The sequence below is a fragment of the Phascolarctos cinereus genome, unplaced genomic scaffold (assembly GCF_003287225.1).
Source record: "Phascolarctos cinereus isolate Bilbo 61053 unplaced genomic scaffold, phaCin_HiC Scaffold_1;HRSCAF=81, whole genome shotgun sequence".
NCBI classification, from domain to species: Eukaryota; Metazoa; Chordata; class Mammalia; order Diprotodontia; family Phascolarctidae; genus Phascolarctos; species Phascolarctos cinereus.
Genome location: NW_027555514.1, coordinates 219,871,326 through 219,892,830, shown reverse-complemented (window position 1 = coordinate 219,892,830; position 21,505 = coordinate 219,871,326). Strand labels below are relative to the sequence as shown.

Below are 21,505 nucleotides of genomic sequence, written 5' to 3'. Positions count from 1 at the left end.
CCCCGCCCCTTGTTTCCCTGTCATTCTTCCCACTCGCAGTCGCTCAGTGACCCCTCTGTCATCACCCCCCACCGCTGTCTCCTCCCGCCCTCCACTATTTCCCCCCAGTCACTCCCCCGTTCATTCACTCCCCCTGTCATTCCCCCCTAAATCCCGTCTTTTCACTTACCATCCACTGATCCTCCCCGCTGTGACTCCCCCTGCCCTTCACTGAACCCTCCCCTCTGACCTCCCCGTCGCTCCCCTCTCCCCTCACTGACACCCCCCCGTCGCTCCCCTTTCCACTCACTGAGCCCTCCCGTCACTCCCCTCACTGACACTCCCGTTACTGATACCCTCCGTCACTCCCTTCTCCCCGTCCCTGACCCCCCGTCACTCCCTCTCCCCCACTGACCCCCCATCATTCCCCTCTCCTCTCACTGGCCCCCCTCCCCGCAGTCACTCCCCCGTTCCCTCCCGCGGGCCCGCACCACTCTGGCCGGGCCCGGCAGGGGGCGCTGCGTTGGGCCCAGGCGGCTGCGGGCGGCGGGCCGAGGAGGAGGCGAGGCGAGGGAGCGGGGCGGGCGGTGGCGGCGACGGTGGCGGCGGCGGCGGCAGCTGGGGGGGGGAGCCAGGAGAAGATGGCGGTGCGGAAGAAGGATGGCGGCCCCAACGTGAAGTACTACGAGGCCGCAGACACCGTGACCCAGTTTGATAACGTGCGGCTCTGGCTCGGCAAGAACTACAAGAAGGTACGGGCCTGAGCACAGCGCGCCGGGCCAGGCCGGGCCGGGCCGGGGTCCCGGGCGCGACAAAGGGCGACTCTTGGACGCCCCCCTCGCCGCCGCCGCCCCCCTCTTTGGGGGTCCCCGCGACCCCCACATGCTGCGGGCCAACCTCGAGCTGTCGGGCCCGGCCCTGCCCGCCTCTGCCCGCTGTCCCCTCCCCCGCTGTCTTCCTCCTCCTCTGTCCCCCTTCTCTACTGTTCCTGTCCCTGATACCTTCTCTCCAGTGCTCCACCGCCCCCTTCCTTGCCCTGCTGCTCCCCACCATCCCCTCCCCCTCCCTCCATGACCCTTACCCCCTCCCCCGCTGCTCCCTCCTTACTCCTAGACCTCATGTTCCCCCCCCCCCACTGATGTTTTCTTCTATTTGTTTGATTCCCTCCCCTTCCCTCGGTCACCGCCCCCCCAATCCAGTATCCCTGGTTCCATTAAGTACCCCATGACCACCATCCACTCAGATAACACATGTAAAGCGCTTTGCGAGCCATAAAGCGCTGTGAAAATATTAGTAATACCATCATCTTCCTCTTTGTGGTTCATTTAAAAATTCTCAAGGAAGACAGGAGCTAGCTAGGGAGAGGGAGGAGGAAGAAGCCGACTGGATACTCCCCCGGGCCAGCCTTGGTGCCCAAGAGCCTCGGGGGGAGGGGGCAGCGGGTATTGAGGCCTCCCCGAGGCTTTGTGTGTGTATAGTATTGGGAGAAGGGAATGATGAAAAGCACGAGAGTAGACACCCACAGGGAAGGCCTCACTCCTGCTCATTGGCCTGAGAAAGGATCTCCGTGCTGTTACCTGTCTGCCTTGCCTCCATATAAGGGGATATCATTGCCTGTTTGGAAGCCAGAGGATAGGCGATTGTGGTTCTTTTGAACAGTTTCTCAGCATTTACAATGAAATCTCCACATTTTGCTCCCATCTTGACTTGAGGTCCCAGTGCTGAGACCAGTCTCAACCTTTTACCCAAGACTAGAGGTAGTAAGGGAGTAAACAAAAGGTCTGTGGAAAGTTATCTCCCCCTTCCATGGACCCTTTCCTGGTTATGTCCTTTGTCTGGAAGGCTGATAAAAGGACAACATCCACCTATATTGTATTCTCTCCTTGTAATCATATTCTCAGGGAAGAATCTGCTCCTTTTCTCACCATCCTGCCCCACTCTTTCTTCCAAGGAGGAAGGCAAGTTTTGTAATTTTTTTTCCTTCTTGGTTTTCTGGCTTTCAAATTCTCCCTACCCATCGTTGTTTCCTATTGGAGGTTGTAAGTGGTGGTACTGTTGGGAGAGCTCTGGGCTGTGAAACCTCTTTCCTCAGCTTTCTGGATACATTTGGATACAAGCTAACCTTGTTCTCTGGGGTCTCTCCAGGTGTCAGAGTCCTGACAGTCAGCTGCTCCATCTGCTGCTTGTCTGTACCCAGCATGGGGCTCTGATTTCCAGGCAGTTACTACCTTTGACCTTTGGGAGGGAGTATAAGCTGGGGGCTTATTCAGTGGATTCTGGGAGGAATTGACTGCTTGAGATCTGGTGTGGCTTTTATATACTACTGGGCTTTTGTCATTTACCTTTCCCTCCTGTGACCTTTCCTTTCCCTGAAGCTATTCTCTCTGCCTCCCTCTGAGAGGGATGCTGTCCTCTGTGATTGGGGTGGAGGAAACTGAGGTCAAAAGGTTAAAAGAAATCCTAGAGGTTCAGTTTAACATGAGTTTAAAGACTAGAGTTCTTGGAGAGAAGTATTATATGGGGATGTTTGAGAAAGTCCAGGATTGTTTTGAAGAGCCTACAGATATTAGGGCGCCTTCCTTGGTCTTGTATCTGGGCTACTTTATTCAGGGATAGTAGACCTTTTTGCCTGCCATTTCTGTGTTAGGCAGGATATAAGTAAGGTTTTCCTTACATCATTATCTTCTAGAGGATCTGTATTTTTTGGAAGTCCCCTCCAAAAAGATCCTGTGACAGTTCTATTTGGCCTGGCTTTCTTTAATAAGCAGTTTTGCCCAAGATTTTCATCTCTCCCTCTCTTCCTCCCTCCCCCCAAAAAAAGTTCTCACAAGTTAGTGGACAGCCTTGTCCTGTTCAGTGAGTCCTGAAGAGCCCTCCTTCTCTCCCCTCTCTTCCACATAGGCTGGATTCCATAAGGCCTGAGGCTTTTTATGACCCAGAGTACTGTTGTGGCACCAAGATAAGGGGGTCCTGGTAGCTCACATTACAGGGTGAAGCTCGAGAAAGAGAAGGAAATTCTCCCCTCTTGGGCACTCAGTACTAAACAGCATCAGTTATTTGCTGGCAGCAGAATTTTTACCTCCTGGAGCTCTTTCTGCTGCTCTTAGAACTAGGTGAAGGTGCCTCTTTTCTGCCTTCTTTTCACAAATAGTTTCTAGCTGTAGTCTGAGGAGAGGGGCTTCCAAAATGTCTCCATTTAACCTTACTACTCTTCTAGGGGCTTCTCTCTCAAGCGTAGAGATTGTGGGAGATATAATAGGAGCCTTCATCCTTCCCTTCCCCTCTCTGTCCCTAGTATATCCAAGCTGAACCACCCACCAACAAGTCCTTGTCTAGCCTAGTGGTACAGTTGCTACAGTTCCAGGAGGAGGTATTTGGCAAACACGTGAGCAACGCACCACTTACCAAGCTTCCGGTGAGTCTACAGGGCCAAGGCAGGTGGGTATCCCAACAACCTGGGGAGGGGACCTAGGCTGTTTAAATACTGTGTCTTTCCTTTCCTAGCAAACCTTAGGATATTGCTGGCTTAGCCTGGTTAGCCACATTTGGGCAATATCTGTCTCACAGCATCTCTTATTTACCCCTAGGCTACTCTACCCCTATCTAGAGATTTGTCCAAAGGATAAAATAGTTAAAGAAATGCCCTCAGCTTAGGGGCAGATATTATTGCTGTACTTTGCTTTCTGAAGTGAAATGATAAGGAGGGAGGGAGTAGGTAGCTTTTACCACTCCCTCTTCAGCTGCTTCTTCCACATGCCACTTCTGGTTTTGCAGATCAAATGTTTCCTAGATTTCAAAGCAGGAGGTTCCCTGTGTCATATCCTTGCAGCTGCTTACAAGTTCAAGAGCGACCAGGGATGGTGAGAGATCTTCAGACTCTTTTTAGATTCAGTTTGGTGGGAATGGGCCACCCTCCTGATCACCCAGAGTCTTTTAAAGGGGATGGCTGGGAATGGTAGTGACTATTTCATTGTGGCAGTGCCAGTAGGTTTGACCTAGTGGGAGAGCAGGGATTATTTTGAGCTGTCATTTTCTTTCTTCTTTAGAATAAATATATTTTTTACTTTGTATTCTGAGAGGAATCTGTGCCCAGTTTGGGAGTGGGGGAAAGGTTTTTCCTCAGCAGCAACGTGAGAAAAAACAGGTGGGCTAGCCAAAGGACTTAGCAAGAGGGTGGGGTTCAGGGGAAATCTCAACAGGTGAGAGCCTGAGCCTTTCAGAGCAGCTGGCCTTAGGAGCAGCAACAGGGGCCTGCCAGCTAGAGGCTCTTTTTGTGCCTTGTTTTAATTCCCCAAGTTATGAAGTCATGTGTCCCCCTACCCCCATCCCCAGGCCTGAGCCATGCCACTCACTGGGCTCTTGCCTTCCCACAAGGCGGCGTTACGATTTCCAGAATCCATCCCGCATGGACCGAAATGTGGAAATGTTCATGACCATTGAGAAGTCCCTTGTGCAGGTAACACCTAAGAATATTCCACTTGGCTCCTTCCTTACCCTGCAGTGATAATTCAGAATGCTCCAACCACCTACCTGTCTGCTTGTCCTTTCTACAGAATAACTGCTTGGCTCGACCCAATATTTTCCTACACCCTGAGATTGACCTTAAGCTGCTAGGGAAATTGAAGGACATTATCAAAAGACATCAGGTAAATAGATGTACCTGAGGGATCCCTGTGAAATCCCATGACTTTTTCCCTTTTTAATCTTTCTCCCTAAGAAATAGCATTGAAGGGCTCATTTTTTTCTGCCCCATGGTTAGTCTTTGCTGCCTTCCTCACTACCTAAAGAAATAGGAAGAAGAGGGAAACTCAAGACTTTGAGCCTCTTCCAGGTTCTGTTCTGCCTATCCCAAGCAATAATTGGGGATCTATATCACCAGTCTAGGAGTTAGTCTTATACCTTTATTATATGAAGATAGTATGTGAAACAACTAGCTGACAGAACATTGAACTAGTATTTGCGATTAAGTAAATTGACTTTGAATTTTTTCATTCATAGCTTGTCTTCTTGGTAGGTCAGAAATCTTTAAATCCTATATGGGTTTTTCCTCACTACCTAATAAATATCTAGCTGTTTTTCTCTGACACTGAACTTATATATCCCTCGGGGCTTTAGACTAATTATAATATCATCCAAAAAAATTACTCATAGGGGCACTAGATGGTACAGTGAATAGAGCTCTCTGCCTTAGAGTCAGGAGGACCTGAATTCAAATACAGCGTCAGACACTTGACACTTACTAGCTGTGTGATCCTAGGCAAGTCAGTTAACCCCAGTTGCCTCACCCAAAAAAAAAAAAGAAAGAAAGAAAGAAAGAAAGAAAGAAAATTACTCATAGAAAGGCAAATCTGCTGTTAAAGGATCCATTCAGAGTTGGGACTTGGACTCTCATTTATTTTGTACATAGCTTACTTCCTCCTATTAACAGAGATCATTGAGAGTGAACCATATTTACTTTTTTCTGCCTGATGTATTGATTTATTCTGATCTCAGGGAACAGTAACTGAAGATAAGAACAATGCCTCCCATATAGTATGCCCTGTTCCTGGGAACCTGGAGGAAGGTAAGCTTCAACCTGACCCACAGCCAAGGTCAGCTTGCTGGTTGTAGACTGAGGAAGAGAGCCTTATCAACTAAACCACTCTACTCCTCCACTTCACTCAGGGAAAACTCTGACAGAGGAGAAAGGACTTGGAAGGACTTTTCAGTTCTTGGGTCCCCTGACTCCATAATATTCCTCTTGCCCAGTCTCCTGATATATCAGGGGTAGGGTTCAACTTCATCTCTGGGTCCCTTTTGCTTCACTTTTCACCCATATTCCCAGCTCACACTCCTGTCTTCTCTTCCTTCCCTTCTCCCCCCAGAGGAATGGGTACGGCCAGTCATGAAGAGGGACAAACAAGTTCTTCTGCACTGGGGCTACTATCCTGACAGGTGAGAATTTGGCCCTGACCCCTAAGGGGTTTTAGGAACATCAGTCAGATTCAGAAGTCCCATAATGTGGGACAGAGCGTCTGCATGCAGCCATCCTTAGTGGGACTGGTAGCTGGATGGGATAGAGGCAGTCAGAATTGGGGATCCTGGTCGGAGTGATTTTCAGATACCCAAAGAACCCTTTCTGTTGAATTAGTTATTTGGAGCTTAAAAGATAAAAAGAAAAGTGTCTGTATATGATTTCCTCCTCATTTATTCCTCTCATTTGTGTGATGTCATGCTTGGTTTTCCCATGACAGTTATGACACCTGGATTCCAGCAAGTGAAATTGAAGCTTCTGTGGAAGATGCACCCACACCTGAGAAACCAAGGAAGGTAACTAGTGCAACAGGTTTAATATACATTTATCAAGCACCTACTATGTTTGGTACATTGGAGATATAAAGAGGGAAAACAATTATCTCTTCCCTTTACTTTGTAATCTAATTAGGTAGCTCATGGTCTGTACACAAATAACTATTGACGAGGCAAAGGAGAGGTCCAGATAAAGGATCTCATAAACTTTGAGGCATAGAGAGTGGTATCTTTCAGCTGGGAGGACACCTGTGGGGGACCTTGCAGAAAGAGAAGGATTTTTTAATTTTAGTTTTCCTTTTTTTATTTAATATTTTATTTTTCCCCTTTTACATGTATAAACAATTTTTAACATTCATTTTTGAAACTTTGAGTTCCAAATTCTCTCCTATCCTTCTTTCCCAACCACTCCTCCCCCACCCTATTGAGAAGGCAAGCAATTCAATATAGGTTATACATGTAAAACATAAATCATGTAAAACATATCCATAATAGTCATGTTGTGAAAGAAAATATAGACCAAAAAAAAAACTCAAGAAAAATAAAGTAAAAAAGAGTATAATTAAATCTGTATTCAGATACCATCAGTTCCTTCTCTGGAGATGGATAGCATTTTTCGTCATAGGTCCTTTAGAGTTGTCTTGGATCGTTGTATTGCTGAGAATAGCTAAGTCATTCATAGCTGATCATCTTACAGTATTGCTGTTACTTTGTCCACGGTACACTTTGCATCAGGCCATGCACGTCTAGGAAGAGAAGGATTTCAACAATTAAAAATGGGGAAGGGGGCAGCTAGGTGGCGCAGTAGATGCAGCACCAGCCCTGAAGTCAGGGGGACCTGAGTTCAAATCCGGCCTCAGACCAAACACTTGACACTTACTAGCTGTGTGACCCTGTGCAAGTCACTTAACCCCAGTTGCCTAAAAAAAAAAAGGGGGAGAGAATTCATTCCAGTCATAGAGGAAAGCATTCTTCCTCTTTGCCCTATTTGGGGGTCTAGACTTACTCTTTGAGAGCAAATCAGAGGTTCTCATGGCCTCCCCAGATTCAAACCATTTGAGGTTCATAGTGTCCCAGGACAAGCTGGGAAGCCTCACAGAGGCCTTCTGAGCATGGCCTCTGCTCCGCAGGTTCATGCAAAATGGATTTTGGACACGGATACTTTCAACGAGTGGATGAATGAAGAAGACTATGAAGTGAATGATGACAAAAACCCTGTGTCTCGCCGTAAGAAGATCTCAGCTAAGACACTGACAGATGAGGTGAGATGCCTTGCTGCTTCTGCCCTTTCTGAGTGTGCCCACAGTGGGGGCCCATTCCTTTGAAGCTGGCTTCTAACATGGGTCCCAATTCCTTATATCCAGGTGAACAGCCCAGATTCAGACAGGCGGGACAAGAAGGGTAGTAACTACAAGAAAAGAAAGCGTTCTCCCTCCCCTTCTCCAACCCCTGAAGCCAAAAAGAAAAATGCAAAGAAGGGGTATGTGACTGCCTTCACTTCTGTTCATTAGCCCAAAGTAAGAGCTGCTCAAACTCAGCTCTCCAGATGAAAAACTTGTGCTATTCTTCATCGTCCTACAATTTGGGAAGCTTTCCTTATACTTAGCAATTATCTTGAGGACTCTTTCCCGATTTTCTTCCCTATGAATCCTGCCAGGGACTTTTACCAAGATGAAATTGACCTCTTTTCCCTCTCTGTGTCATATACAGCCCCTCAACACCTTATACTAAGTCAAAGCGTGGACATCGAGAAGAAGAGCAAGAGGATTTGACCAAGGACATGGATGAACCCTCACCAGTCCCCAATGTGGAGGAAGTGACACTGCCCAAGACAGGTAAATACTCACCTGGGTTCCTAGCTTCCATTCTCGTTCTCTAGCTTTCTGTCACTATCCCTAGACCCCTCTGCCTGAATGTCCCCTCGATATAACTGGTGGCTAGAGCTGTCATCCCATTGAGAACTCCCCATTCAGCACTTCTTTGTGTAGGATACTGTGCTCTGTGGAGTAATCAGACCTAGTCCCTGCCATTTAAGGGTTTGTAGTCCTTAGGACAGACAGATGGACTGAGAAGAATATCACAGAGAAGAGAATAAAGTTATCGAGGCAAGTGCATTTTAGATCAAATTAGAATGGATGAAGTTATTTTTTTATCTAATTAAATAAGATATGAAGGAGGTGGGATTTGAGGAGCTATTGATGAAAGGGGAAGGGGCAACTAGAGTGGATAAAGTGCTGGGCCTGGAATCAGGAAGATCTGAGCTCATATGTGACCTCAGATACTTAATTAGCTGTGTGACCCTGGGCAAGTCATTTAACCTATTTGTCTCATTATCCTCATCTGTAAAATGGGGATAATAACAGCACCTTCTTTTCAGGGTTATTGTGAGGATCAAATAAGATAATATTTGTAAAGTGCTTACTTAGCATAGTACTTGGCACAGAGTAGGCATTCTATAAATGTTGATGATGATGATGATGATGATGAAGAAGAAGAAAGCGAGAGGGCTTGGTACCAGTTGGAGCTATGTAATAAATTATAGTTCTATCTCAATATAGTCAATACCAAAAAGGACTCAGAGTCGGCACCAGTTAAAGGAGGCACCATGACTGATCTTGGTAAGAAGGGAGATGCTCACAGGGATGAAGAAGCACCTGGGGTTGGAAAGAGGGGTGGCTTCCTTTGATAGAGGGAGAGAGAAGGGCCTTTTAAGGGCCTGGCTACCCCCTCTGCTGCAGGTGAGTCTGTCCAGCTAGGAGGACCCCTTGGGTATGGTTTTTATTCTTCTGTTACTAGGAGATTAATCTTTACTCCATGCTCAACTCTTTTCGTTCCAGATGAACAGGAGGATGAGAGCATGGAGACCACAGGGAAGGTGGGAATAACAATAATAACAACAATAACATCCCGAATTGTTCAGGATCTCCTAGGGCCAATTGTAGCTACTCTTCCAGCCTCTGACTCTTTGAGGCCCTAGAGCCCTTAGCCACCTGTCCTCACTCCCTGCTCCAAATGTTCACTTCCCAAGATGGCGGGAGAAATGGGAGTTGATAAAAGGAAGAAAAGGAATGCCGAATAGTCAGCAGTCTCCATGCTTCTAGGATGAGGATGAGAGCAGCACTGGCAACAAGGGCGAACAGACGAAGAACCCTGACCTCCATGAGGACAACGTGACCGAGCAGACTCACCACATCATCATCCCTAGCTATGCAGCCTGGTTTGACTACAATAGGTACTAGTATCCTATCTTCTAGCCCACTGATACCTTCTGGAGCCTCTGTTCAACCCAGCTAGAAGAGAAGAGGACACTCCTATTTTGAAAGATTACCTAGCCTTGGCCGTAGCCTTCCAGCCAATAAGTTCTCCCTAACACCTAACCTCCATCCTTCCTACTTCAAATTTTGGCTGCTTTTTCTTCTGCCCAGTGTAGGAAAAAGAGCCCTGGATTTGGAGTCAGAGGATCCGGTGTCTGGTTCTTATTCTGGTCCACTGCTTACTACCTGTGAGACCTTGGGCAAGTCACTTGATGTTTGTAGATCTCAGTTTCCTCATATTCAGAATAGGAGATGAACTTTATGATTAAGGAGCACCTTTCTAGCTCTTAAATCCCATGTCTGATCCCAGGCATTGCTCTCAACAGCTTCCCTTTATCCACCAGCTCCTAAAGCCACCCTGCTTTCTTTTACTTTTCTTTTCTTTTCTTTTCTTTTCCTTTTCCTTTTCTTTTACAGCGTCCACGCTATTGAGAGGAGGGCTCTGCCAGAATTCTTCAATGGCAAGAACAAATCCAAGACCCCAGAAATGTAAGGAAATCTCATCTCTGTTCTCATCCTGCCTTTTGTGTCGTTGCTTCCAGTGTCAGGGGTAGGGGTTGTCGGTGTTTTTGTCCCTCAGGTGGTGTTTAGATTGGTCTTACTGGTAGGCTTGAGTGGCACTTTGTTGGGGTTTCTGAAAGGCTTCCCCAGCACCTCTAAGTTCATTCTCACACTTGTTTGAGATTCCTTTAACACCGGACAAATCTCTTCACTCTGTAACTAACGATAACAAGAATACAAAGACGTCCAAGAGAGGAAACAGCACGGACGAGGTTAAATATCTGACAGTTGAGCCTTCTCCCAAAGTCCTTACCCTTAAGAAACTTTCAGTATATTCGGGACACAGTTAGATGCACTCATTCCAAGATGGGGAGAGCATGAACAAGTGGAGGAATCAGGACGGGCTCTGTGTAGGAGGCGGCTCTCTTGTTCTGCTTGGAAGGAAGCTTTTCACCTCTGCCTCTTTGAAGCCTCCCTCGTTCTAGCTGTTCCCTGAGCTGGAAGTCATCTCATCCTCCTTAGGTTTTCTTTTAGCACTTTCCTGGATCTGTTCTTTTCCTTTGTGACATTCTACCTTGTATTATTCTCATGTACGTGTCTCCTCTCCTCTTCTCTTCTCCCACACCAACTCTTCCATTAGATCATAAATTCCTCTTAAGAGGGACGTTGTTTTTTTCATCTTTTTATCCCTGGCACCTAAAACAGTGTGTAACCTTGTAACGAGTCCTTAACATATGTTACTTAAATTGAATTTTCTCAGAATAAGTTTTGATCAAGAACATAGACCAGGAGGACACTGGGTCTTTGAAGAAGGGAGTGAAAGAGTGATTATCAGGGGGATGACAGGAATATGTGAAAGCAAAGACTTGGGCCATTTTAGATTTCCACATGCCAACCCTGCTGCTCTCCTGGTCTCCTGTTAGCTGAGATGTACTTGAGATGTGTTCAGCTTGCATACTCTCAAGATACGTTCAGCTTGACTTTTTGAAAAAAAATTTTTATTAGTATATTTTTTGACAATTTCCAATGAATACTCCCTGCCCAAATAATTATGTTCCTTGAAAACAGTTAAGCAAGACCACCTATGAAATGAGAGGGTTGGACTCAGTGGCCTCTGTGGTCCCTTCTAGCTTTGCATTGGAGCCTATGATCTAACAGAGTGATCTCCTCTATTAGCATATACTGCTTTCTACATTTGTAGTTTACTGATTGTCGTCAGCAGAGAGGAAGGATGTGTATTTTAACTTTAATAGGTTGGCACCAGTCTTATATTTGACCTGACTTTTGTTGCCCTTTAGTTTAACTTGTCTTCCTTGCTGAGAAACAGTTTTCCTTTTAGCAGTATTTCTTCCATTCTCCTAGCTACTTGGCCTATCGAAACTTCATGATTGACACCTATCGACTGAACCCTCAGGAGTACCTCACCTCCACTGCCTGCCGCCGGAACCTGGCAGGTGATGTCTGTGCCATCATGAGGTAGGACTTGTGATTGGTGAAAGAAGGTAGTGAGGATGTTGGTTTCCCTTGCCAGACCTGAGTCCAGGTTGCCCTCAAGTGTCTCTGGGCAGAAGTAGAAACCCCAGGTAGATGAATTGTGGGAAAAGAAGGGGAAGAAACAGAAAGAAAGCACTCCCTCCACTTTTGTCAGTAGCCTGGAATGACCTCTTTCTCTGCTTCCTGGCCCTCACAGAGTCCATGCTTTCCTGGAACAGTGGGGTCTAATCAACTACCAGGTGGATGCAGAGAGCCGACCAACTCCCATGGGACCCCCTCCCACTTCTCACTTCCATGTCCTAGCTGACACACCCTCAGGGCTGGTACCACTGCAGCCCAAGACACCCCAGGTAGGAGTGGGGTACTAAAGGGAATAGATTGGGGGGTAAACAAACTGGAATCCTAGGACTTTCCATTTCAGGCTTTTGAGTATGGAGTAAATTGTTGGGCCAGAGATATTTGCAGAGTTTTACCTTCTCTTGAGATAAAAGGGACCAGGCAAGTCAGGCCCCCATGTATTTGATATCTATGTGAAGATACAAAGGAAGAAAAAGTTCCTCGGGGGCTGATTATCTAATATGGGACAGGATACATGTATAGAAAAATAGAAAATAAAAAGAGTTCACAGAAAGCTTTTAAAATGTTTTTATTGTTAGGCATTTTAGCTATTTCAGAGTAGCCCTTTGAAGAATATAGGGCAAGTAGATACATCATTTTCATTTTACCTATTAAAAAAAGCTTAGAAAAGCTCAGTCGCATATAATTCATAGAGCCAGAACTAAGAATATAATAGGTCTCTTGACTTATATAGGTCAGTTTTCGAGGCATACCTGTAGAGAAACTTCTACAAATGAATATTATGCCAAATACTGTGATGGAATGAAGAGGCAACATTGTTCAAAGGGAGAACTGCCCCAACTGCCTGTGTGTTTCCTATGTGCTCCAGTCATTTAATCTGCCTAGTACCCATGACACTGACCTTTGTCCATCAGGGCCGCCAGGTTGATGCTGACAATAAGGCTGGGCGAAAAGGCAAAGAGCTAGATGACCTGGTACCAGAGACAGCTAAGGGAAAGCCAGAACTGGTAGGTGGAGTATAGCACCCCTCAACTTCTTGCTAACCGCTTAAAAAGTAAGAAAGAGGGGCCTTCCTTAGAGGTAACAGACATGGAAACATGAGGTACTAAAATAGTGGGAAAGGGAAACAAACCTCTCTATTAGCCGTGGAACTTGGGCAGGAAGCTCTCCATTCCCATTCTCATTCTCACTCTGCCCTGTCTTTGCTTGATCTTCCCTCCTAACAGCAGACCTCAGCTTCCCAGCAGATGCTTAACTTTCCTGACAAAGGCAAAGAGAAACCAACAGACATGCAGAACTTTGGACTACGAACAGATATGTACACCAAAAAGAACGTACCCTCCAAGGTTTGAAACGTGGGATGGGGGCCAGGGATAGAGAGGGAACCAGTGTGTAGATTACATGGCAACTTCCTTGTATAGATCCTTTCTTCTTTCCTTTTACCCTTTCCTACATTCTCTACAGAGCAAAGCCGCAGCCAGTGCAACCCGTGAGTGGACAGAACAGGAGACGCTACTTCTTTTGGAGGTAATTGGGGCCCGGAGGTCTTGGTGTCCTGTCCTGAACTTTGGCTTTTACTGCAGCTTTCTGACCTTCCAGACTTCCCCTCACCAAGCACCTGAGAATTTTGGCAATCAGAGTTAGAACCATCAATCCATCAACAAATCAGTCAACACATGTTGAATTTAAAATGGAGAACTACCTAACACTCTTCATCCCCCTTTCTCGGTGCTACCTGGGATAGGGATGTTGACAAAGAGGGAAGAAAGCTCAGCTGAGTCATGACTTTCCCCATTCACAGGCACTGGAGATGTACAAAGACGACTGGAACAAGGTGTCAGAACATGTAGGGAGTCGCACACAGGATGAATGCATACTGCACTTCCTCCGTTTGCCCATTGAGGACCCATACCTAGAGGACTCAGAGGCCTCACTGGGGCCCCTTGCCTACCAGCCTATCCCCTTCAGCCAGTCTGGTAACCCCGTCATGAGCACTGTTGCCTTCCTGGCCTCTGTGGTTGACCCCCGAGTGGCTTCTGCTGCTGCCAAGTCAGCCTTAGGTAATGTAGAGAGGGTGTTCTCTGCCTGTTCCCACAACCAGTTACATCAACGGTTGTCTGATTTACCTGCCTCACTGGCTTGGCTCAGGGGGGCAACCCAGAACTCCAAACAGATGGACTCTGCACAGGGTCTTTAAGAACAATAGATGTACTAATCTTTTCCTCTGGGGTGGGGAAGATGCTCAAGGCTGTCAAGGTTAATGATGTGGACCACCAATCATCCTTTCTGGGCATTGCAGAAGAGTTCTCCAAGATGAAAGAAGAAGTTCCCACAGCCCTGGTGGAGGCCCATGTTCGCAAGGTGGAAGAAGCAGCCAAAATGACAGGCAAGGCAGACCCATCCTTTGGTTTGGAGAGTAGTGGCATTGCAGGAACCACCTCTGATGAACCTGATCGGATTGGTAAGGATGTCTCCTTTCAGTGTCATTGTGGGCAGTGTGTTAAGAGCTGGCCTGGTTTGTTTTCTCTGAGCCAGTAAGGTCGCTTGTAAGGATTGTAAGGAATAATCCCTGACACCCATTCATTTGTCCTCACCCTGAAGTTCTGAGTGGTACAATGAACAAATTGGAAATTAGTTATAGACATTAACTCTGTATGTCACATTTCTTATTTTCCCTTCCCTTTCTCACAGAAGAGAGTGGAGCTGATGAGACTCGGGCAGAAGGCCAAGTCTCAGAGGAGAAAAAAGAGCCTAAGGTACAGCAGCACTGACCTCTTCTTGGGATGGTGGTCTAGCTAGACTATGAGGCAGAAAGCAAGTGGAAACTGGCATGAAATATTGTGGAATATGTCCCATATCCCCAAATTATCCTTTCTGAAGGCAGAGGAAAAAATTTGGGTAGCCAAGTTAGGGTATGACAGTGTTCATACAAGATTCAGATCTATATTGATGCTGTTTCCGCCCCCTTTTTCCACGGGGACTTTAGGAACTACGGGAAGGAGGTGCCGCCGCAGAGGAAGAAGTAAAGGATAAACCAAGTGAAGGACCCAAAAAGGAGGAAGAGAAGGGGAAGGAAGGTGACATTGAGAAAGAGTCAGAGAAGAGTGATGGGGACCCCATGGGTGAGGCTTTGGGATGGGTGGGTCAAGAGTCTAGAAAGGAAAGATGGGGACCCACAGGGTTGACTTAATCTTTGTTTTCCAATTTCAAGCTGACCAGGAAAAAGAGAAGGAGCCAAAGGAAGGGCAGGAGGAGGTGCTAAAGGATGTGGTTGAGGCCGAGGGTGAGAGGAAAACCAAGGTAGAGCGGGACATTGGTGAAGGCAACCTCTCCACTGCAGCCGCTGCTGCCTTGGCAGCGGCTGCTGTAAAAGCCAAGGTGAGGCACTGGTCTGAGGGTCCTCAGTGCCTTCAAATCACACCCAGCACAATCAGCCTGAGTTGTCTAGGGGTCACTCTTTTGCTTTAGGTTATCTGTGGGAGGAGCTGACATTCTCTGCTATCTCTTCATTACTCACAAGAAATTCTTTATGCTCTTTCGTCTCCTTCATTTCTGCTACCATTTCCTCATTATCCTTAATAGAGATGTGGAATAGTAGGTGACCATCATTTGTAGACCAATCCAATTCAAGGCACCTTAGTTACTTTTCTACCTAAATAATCTAATCTTTTTAGCTTTTCTTTGTTGCTTCTATTTTTCAGGGTTTTTTGGTTCTTTTTTTTTTTGGTATCTACTCCAATTTCTTCATATCTTTTTTAAAATATCAAACTCCATATTGGAGCAGAACTGTAATTAGTTGATGATCTCTTGGAAGTTGCCAGATTTTTCCTTGTCTTTGTAATTCTTGGGGTTTCCCCAGTGAACGCCTATAGTGGCCTCTTCTGCCCTTCCCCCAGCACTTGGCTGCAGTTGAAGAGAGGAAGATCAAGTCCCTGGTGGCCCTGCTAGTAGAGACCCAGATGAAGAAGCTGGAGATCAAACTTCGGCACTTTGAAGAGCTGGAGACTATCATGGACCGGGAGCGAGAGGCCGTGAGTAGCCTCCCTCAGGGACTCAGCAGGAGCTCTGGAAGCGTCCCCATCATTGAGCCAGTGTCTCAGTTTAGGACAGGAAGTGAAGCTGCAGAGCAGAGAGAAAATGGTGTCTGGCAGGGCTCCTGAGAAGTGGAGAGTAGCCAAGGCCAGAGCAGGGGAAAGTCGACCCCAGGCAGCTAAGAGGAAAGTGAGGCAGTGGGTGTGAGAGTGCAGGTGAGTGAAGAAAGGGCCATGGGTTTGGGGGTGGAGAAAGGGCAGGGGGGGTGTTAATATTGAGAATGTGAGCTGGGGAAGGAGCTGAAGGGGCTAATGATGAAAAGGTAATCATGGGAAACAGTGATGGCCTTTGTGAGGAGATAAAGGAATAACACCAAAAATGATTAATAAATACAGAGTACTATAATGCAAACTAGTATATTAAGTACGTGAGTCCCAAGAAGACTTCAGTTCAGAGAGTTCAGTTGAGATCAGAATTGGGGGCCTTTAAGACCGAAGTTCAGGTGCCACCTTAATGAAGCCCACCATGCTCCTGCTAAGGCCTTCCTTATCAAGCTATGCTGTATCTCTTTTGTGCATACTTGTATGTGTATATGTTGCCCTTCTTGAGATGAAGAACAGTTTCATTTTTGTCTTTGTAGTCCCACGGCTGAGCACAGTAGCTAGCACAGAGAAGGCACTTAATAAATGTTTGTGGATTGGTTGATTGAAGTTTCCTGAGGTCAGGGAATTTTGAATTAGATTTTGAAGGAGACAAACAGCTGAGTGTAGTGGCACATGCCTATAATCCCAGCTGTTGGGGAGGCTGAGCCTGGTGGATCTCTGAAACTCTGGAGTTCCAAGCTGCGGGGGTCTGGGCTAATTGTTTACACTAAGTTTGGGATCAGTATAGTTAACCCGAAGAAGTAAGGGCCCTTCAGGCTGCCTAGAGAGGGGAGAACTGACCCAGGGTGGGAGTAGGTCATACTCCTGTGTAGACCAGTAAGGGGGATTAGGCCTGTAAATGGCCCCTTCCACTTCAGTCTTGGAAAGATGGAGAGACCCAATCTTTGGAGGTGGGGAGGAGGGGGAGGACAGGAGAGAGAGAAAATAGGTGAGACTTAAATCCTAGTAGTAACAGTTAGAGACCGGAGGGTGAGAATGAGTAATGTGAAAGAATGTGAAAAAGATGGCATGCAAATTAGAAGAAATGTGAGAAGGGAACCTAGTGAAATGAAGAGCAGTTTATTCATTTCTTCTGTCATTCTACAGATATTAACATCCATGTGCTGGAAGCCTGTGCTAGGTGCTGAGGAAATACAAGGTTTAGATGAGACTTGATACTACCTTCATGGAGCTTCTAGAGTCTAGTGGGGAAGGAGAGACCACCACAAATAACTATCATATGCTATAATATGCTAAAATATGCCATAAGCACAGTTGTTGGAGATGCTTTGGAAATCAGGCGTAGGGATTTGGATTTTATGTGCTGAACGAATATGAAACCATCTTAAGATAATCTAATGAGGGGGTCTGGGTATTGCTTCTGCCATCTTCTGAGCTGGAATAACGATGCCCAAATAACATTGACAGCTGGAGTACCAGAGGCAGCAGCTCCTGGCTGACAGACAGGCCTTCCACATGGAACAGCTGAAGTATGCAGAGATGAGGGCACGGCAACAGCATTTCCAGCAAATGCACCAACAGCAACAGCAGCCTCCCCCAAACTTACCCCCTGGCTCCCAGCCAGTACCACCCACAGGAGCCTCTGTGCCACCCCCTGCCCACAGCTTGGCTGTGGCTCCACCCTCTGTGGCCCCTACTCCTGCTGGTACTGGGGCCCCTCCTGGCGGCTTGGCCCCCACTGAACAGATGGGACAGACAGGGTCAGCCTCAGGGTCACAACAGCTACAACCAGCTGGAGCTCCCCAGCCGGGGACAATCCCACCTGGAGCACTCCCCACTGGACCCCATGGTGAGTTATGATCAGATTGTGTCCTGGAACTTACTGACTTCATGATGGTGGCATAATTGTGGCATATTTGAGGCCACTGTCCGTTGGACATAGCATACTAGTGTTTGGGAACCCTGAATACTAGCTAAATATTTGAGGTCCCCCTCTTTTGGAATTGGGTAAAGGGAATGAAGTGGATAAGCTCAAGTACACGTAGAGTGGTCAAATTATGTTTTATCTGTAAGCCAGTAGAGGTCACTCACTGGCAAAGTACTTTACCTGTCCTCAACACTTGGCAGCACCCATCCCCATTCCTTGTAAAGCTAATAATAATAATAGACATTTACATAACATTTTAGAATTTATATTTATCTTATGACAATACCTTTTAGATATATATGTGAATATTATTATCTCCATTTTACAGATGAAGGAATTGAGGCTCTGAGGAGTTTAAGTTATAGGAGCTGGGAACCATACTAGACTATTCATTATTCTTTCCACTATAATACTGTGGAGGGAAGTCATATGGAGATATCTGCCCCTTGCCCTTATGTCAGGAAAGGGAAAGATGCAGTACGGGGGAGAAAGGGGTATCTTAGCCAAGCAAACTGGGTAGAAAATATAGTTTTTAACTCCTAACATCATCTTCTGTCTTTTCTAGGCCCCTCACCGTTCCCTAGCCAACAAACTCCTCCCTCAATGATACCAGGGGCAGTGCCAGGCAGTGGGCACCCAAGTGTGGCCGGTAATGCTCCTTTGGGTTTGCCTTTCAGCATGCCACCTCCTCCTCTTCCTCCTCCTCCATCATCCATCATCCCATTTAGTAGCCTAGCTGATTCCATCAATATTAACCTCCCTCCTCCTCCTAACCTGCATGGGCATCACCACCATCTCCCGTTTGCCCCGGGAACCCTCCCCCCACCTAACCTGCCTGTGTCCATGGCGAGCCCTCTACATCCTAACCTGCCGGCGACCACCACCATGCCATCCTCCTTGCCTCTCGGGCCAGGGCTGGGATCCGCTGCAGCCCAGAGCCCTGCTATTGTGGCAGCTGTTCAGGGCAACTTCATGCCCAGTGCCAGCCCACTGCCAGGTGAGAAGGGACCTGGAGGGGACTGGGGGGAGAAAGGGCGGCACGAGGGGATGTGTGGTGGGATCAAGGACAAATAGGAAGGTCAGTGACTGACTAGAGCTTTCCATTCCTTGCTGCATACTGACTCTGGTAATATCAAACACAGGAGAAGGAGACCCTCTAATGCTTCTCCACCACTCCCCAAACTGGTAGTCATGGGGTTCACTGCCCAGCCTGCCTGGGACGCAGCTGTTACAGCAGGAATGAAGTTAGGTTCTGTTACTGGTGGGTCAGAAGGGGCCATGTTGTGAAAATGCCTAAGCTATGAACTCAGAAAATATTGCTGATTTGCAATAAGATTGGCATCTTATTTGCATGTTAATTTCATGTCCAAATGGTCCCAAGTCTCCAGCACCTGACCTTGTCACAAGAGATTTAGTTGCCTCAAGTTTAAACTCCTAGTAGACATTCTCAAGGTTGACTTAGATCACTTATTAGATTTCTCAGGGGGAGCAAGGGAAAGATTTAGGTATAGCAGCCTCTTCCATTATTAGGTATTGGGCTACCCACAGAGGAAGGTGGTAGCAAGTATCCTACTCATTCACTGTGAGCTTCATACCCTGGCTATGTATCTGTCTGTCTGTAGTGGCCTAAATCTGAGTCTCATCTTTCAGTTCAGCTGATTGATCTACTTCTTTTCCACAGACCCAGGCACCCCAATACCCCCAGACCCCACAGCCCCCAGCCCAGGCACGGTCACCCCAGTGCCACCTTCGCAGTGAGGAGCCGTCAGGACACCTCTTCTCTGCCCATTCCTGGTTTGGAGACTTGGCCTCCTGGAACAGCCTGCCCACCCCAAAGGACAGAACGTGATGCCTCCCCCACCCCCCTTTACAAGTTGGACCTCTCCCCAGCCTGGACAGGCCATCACTACGTAAGGAAAGTCTGTCTTTCCCATTCCCCACTGTGTCTGTTTGTGCCTCAAAGGCACGACGTTTATATCTGATTGTATCAAGACTTTTATTTAAAAGAGATTACCAGTGTCTGGGGAAGGGGATAGGAGGAGAATACTGTACCAGAGAAGAGGGGCTGGTAGGGAGGTACTGGGTGTGGGTATTTATATCAGGTTCTGATTAACCACTTCTTAGGGGTATATCCCCTTCTCATTGCAGCTTTGTGGAATTTTTTTAAAAAGATAATAAATTGAAAAACACTTTTAAAGGGAAAGAAGGAATGGGAGAGGAAACCCACATTAGAGCTTTTCCCCCTTCCCTTCCTCAAATTAAAAAAAAAAAAGGTTGAGGTGGTTCTGATCAACAAGAGCAGGGGAAGAGTGCCAGGGTGAACTCTAGAGGGGAATCAGTGGCCTCTGGGCTCCTCGCTCCTTCCCAGCTTCAGCACATCTCCCCCCTCCCCCCACTCTTTGGGAGTATCAATTCAGGCCTCTCCCCAGATCATCGAGAATAAACTCTGCTGCTGCTTCCTCAGACGATGTCACTGTTTTAGGCCCTCCCCACCTTTCCCCTCCGGTCCCAAGCTAGGCAGATCCCTCTAAATGTCAAGGGGTGTGTGTGTGAGTGTGTGTGTGTGTGCGTGTGTGTGCGTGTGTGTGCGTGACAGGGAAAAGACTTTGGGAGTTTAGAGTCCTTCAGTAATGGTAGGGAGGAGGGGACTGGAGTCTGTATCTCAGCTCCCTAAACTTAATAAATTACTTTCCCAGAGGGAATGAAAGGTAGAGTTGGCAGAAGATGGAATGTTTTTAAAACCCGAAATTTTGAAAAAGCACTTAAGCACCTCCCTTTTATTGATTTCAACCCTTCCCCCATCAAGGCCACCAGAAACATTCATTTCTACAAGTGATCATCTCTGGAACCTGGGAATTCAGGGAGGGAAGGGGGGGGTACAATGTAGAGCTGTTGGCAATAGCTGTCAAGCTCTCCCCACTCTCCGAGTTCTTCTCCTTGATTCCCCCTAGATGTAAAGACAAACCTGACTCTTCAATCTGCCCTCCTCCTGGAGCCAGCATCCCCCTACACCTTCCTACCTGGGCCCTTTGTTCCATGTGCCCATTTACAATGTACCCACACTTACTCTTCCTTCTGTGGCTCAGCACCTTCTGTTAAGTCTTCTGTAAATTTTCCTTTTTTTTATAAATTAATTTGCTTTTCACTTACATCTTGTGGGTTCCTGCTGTGTTGTGTTACTTGACTTTACTGATTGGCAAAAATAGAATGGGCTGGATAGTTTTTGTTGGAAGTTTTTGGAGAAACCAAAGTTCTCTGAAGAGATAATAAACGTGGGGTCTCCCCCACCCAGGGCAGAATATTTTTGTCCAGTAGACAGAGCTGCAGATCTGATTAGCTTTTCAAGGCCTGTGTAGTCCCTCCCAAACCAAAGTTTAGTTTCTTTGAACCTTTTAGGGACTAGAGGCCTTCTATTCTTCCCATATTAGGAGATAACTCGAGAACTCAAATATTCCATTTGCTGTGACCTGAGGATGGTTGACATAGTTGGCCCAGTTTGAATGCAGCTCATCTACGACTACCTATTCATTTGGGAGGGCAGTGGTAAGAACAACTTTTGGGAACAGGAATGAGCACTGAGCCTTTTATTAAGCTTAGGCAGGAGGTGTGGTCTTGTTTCCTTTCTCTCCCTGTTAGAAGGCAGCTAGCTGGGACCACCTCTTGTTTCCCTAAGCCAAGGGTGGGGAACCTGCTGCCTCCAGGCCACCTGTGGCCTTCTAGGTCCTCAAGTGCAGCTCGCTGAATCCTAACTTCACAGAACAAATCCCTTTAATGAAAGGATTTGTTTT

The 21,505-nt window shown here is 46.9% G+C and overlaps 1 protein-coding gene across 7 annotated transcripts; it reads left to right on the top strand.

The window, feature by feature from the left end:
* The first annotated feature begins 564 nt into the window (after positions 1-564).
* Positions 565-20,866, top strand: SMARCC2 (SWI/SNF related BAF chromatin remodeling complex subunit C2). Of its 7 annotated transcripts, none has more exons than XM_020990017.2 (29): positions 565-731; positions 3,275-3,394; positions 3,754-3,839; positions 4,354-4,435; positions 4,533-4,625; positions 5,473-5,542; positions 5,844-5,913; positions 6,213-6,288; positions 7,398-7,529; positions 7,632-7,747; positions 7,978-8,102; positions 8,826-8,885; positions 9,105-9,142; positions 9,369-9,499; positions 9,999-10,070; positions 11,445-11,558; positions 11,773-11,926; positions 12,569-12,661; positions 12,884-13,000; positions 13,119-13,181; positions 13,456-13,714; positions 13,954-14,115; positions 14,346-14,410; positions 14,641-14,776; positions 14,866-15,032; positions 15,551-15,685; positions 17,258-17,639; positions 18,283-18,714; positions 19,399-20,866. In XM_020990017.2, exons 1-29 carry the CDS (start codon positions 621-623, stop codon positions 19,473-19,475), a joined length of 3,738 nt encoding a protein of 1,245 aa, XP_020845676.1. In that variant the 5' UTR covers positions 565-620; the 3' UTR covers positions 19,476-20,866. The 7 variants fall into 7 exon arrangements, with proteins under 7 accessions (XP_020845676.1, XP_020845675.1, XP_020845672.1 ...); XM_020990016.2 differs by having other exon boundaries at positions 566-731; positions 12,881-13,000; XM_020990013.2 differs by having other exon boundaries at positions 566-731; positions 4,312-4,435; positions 12,881-13,000.
* The last annotated feature ends 639 nt before the right edge of the window (positions 20,867-21,505 follow it).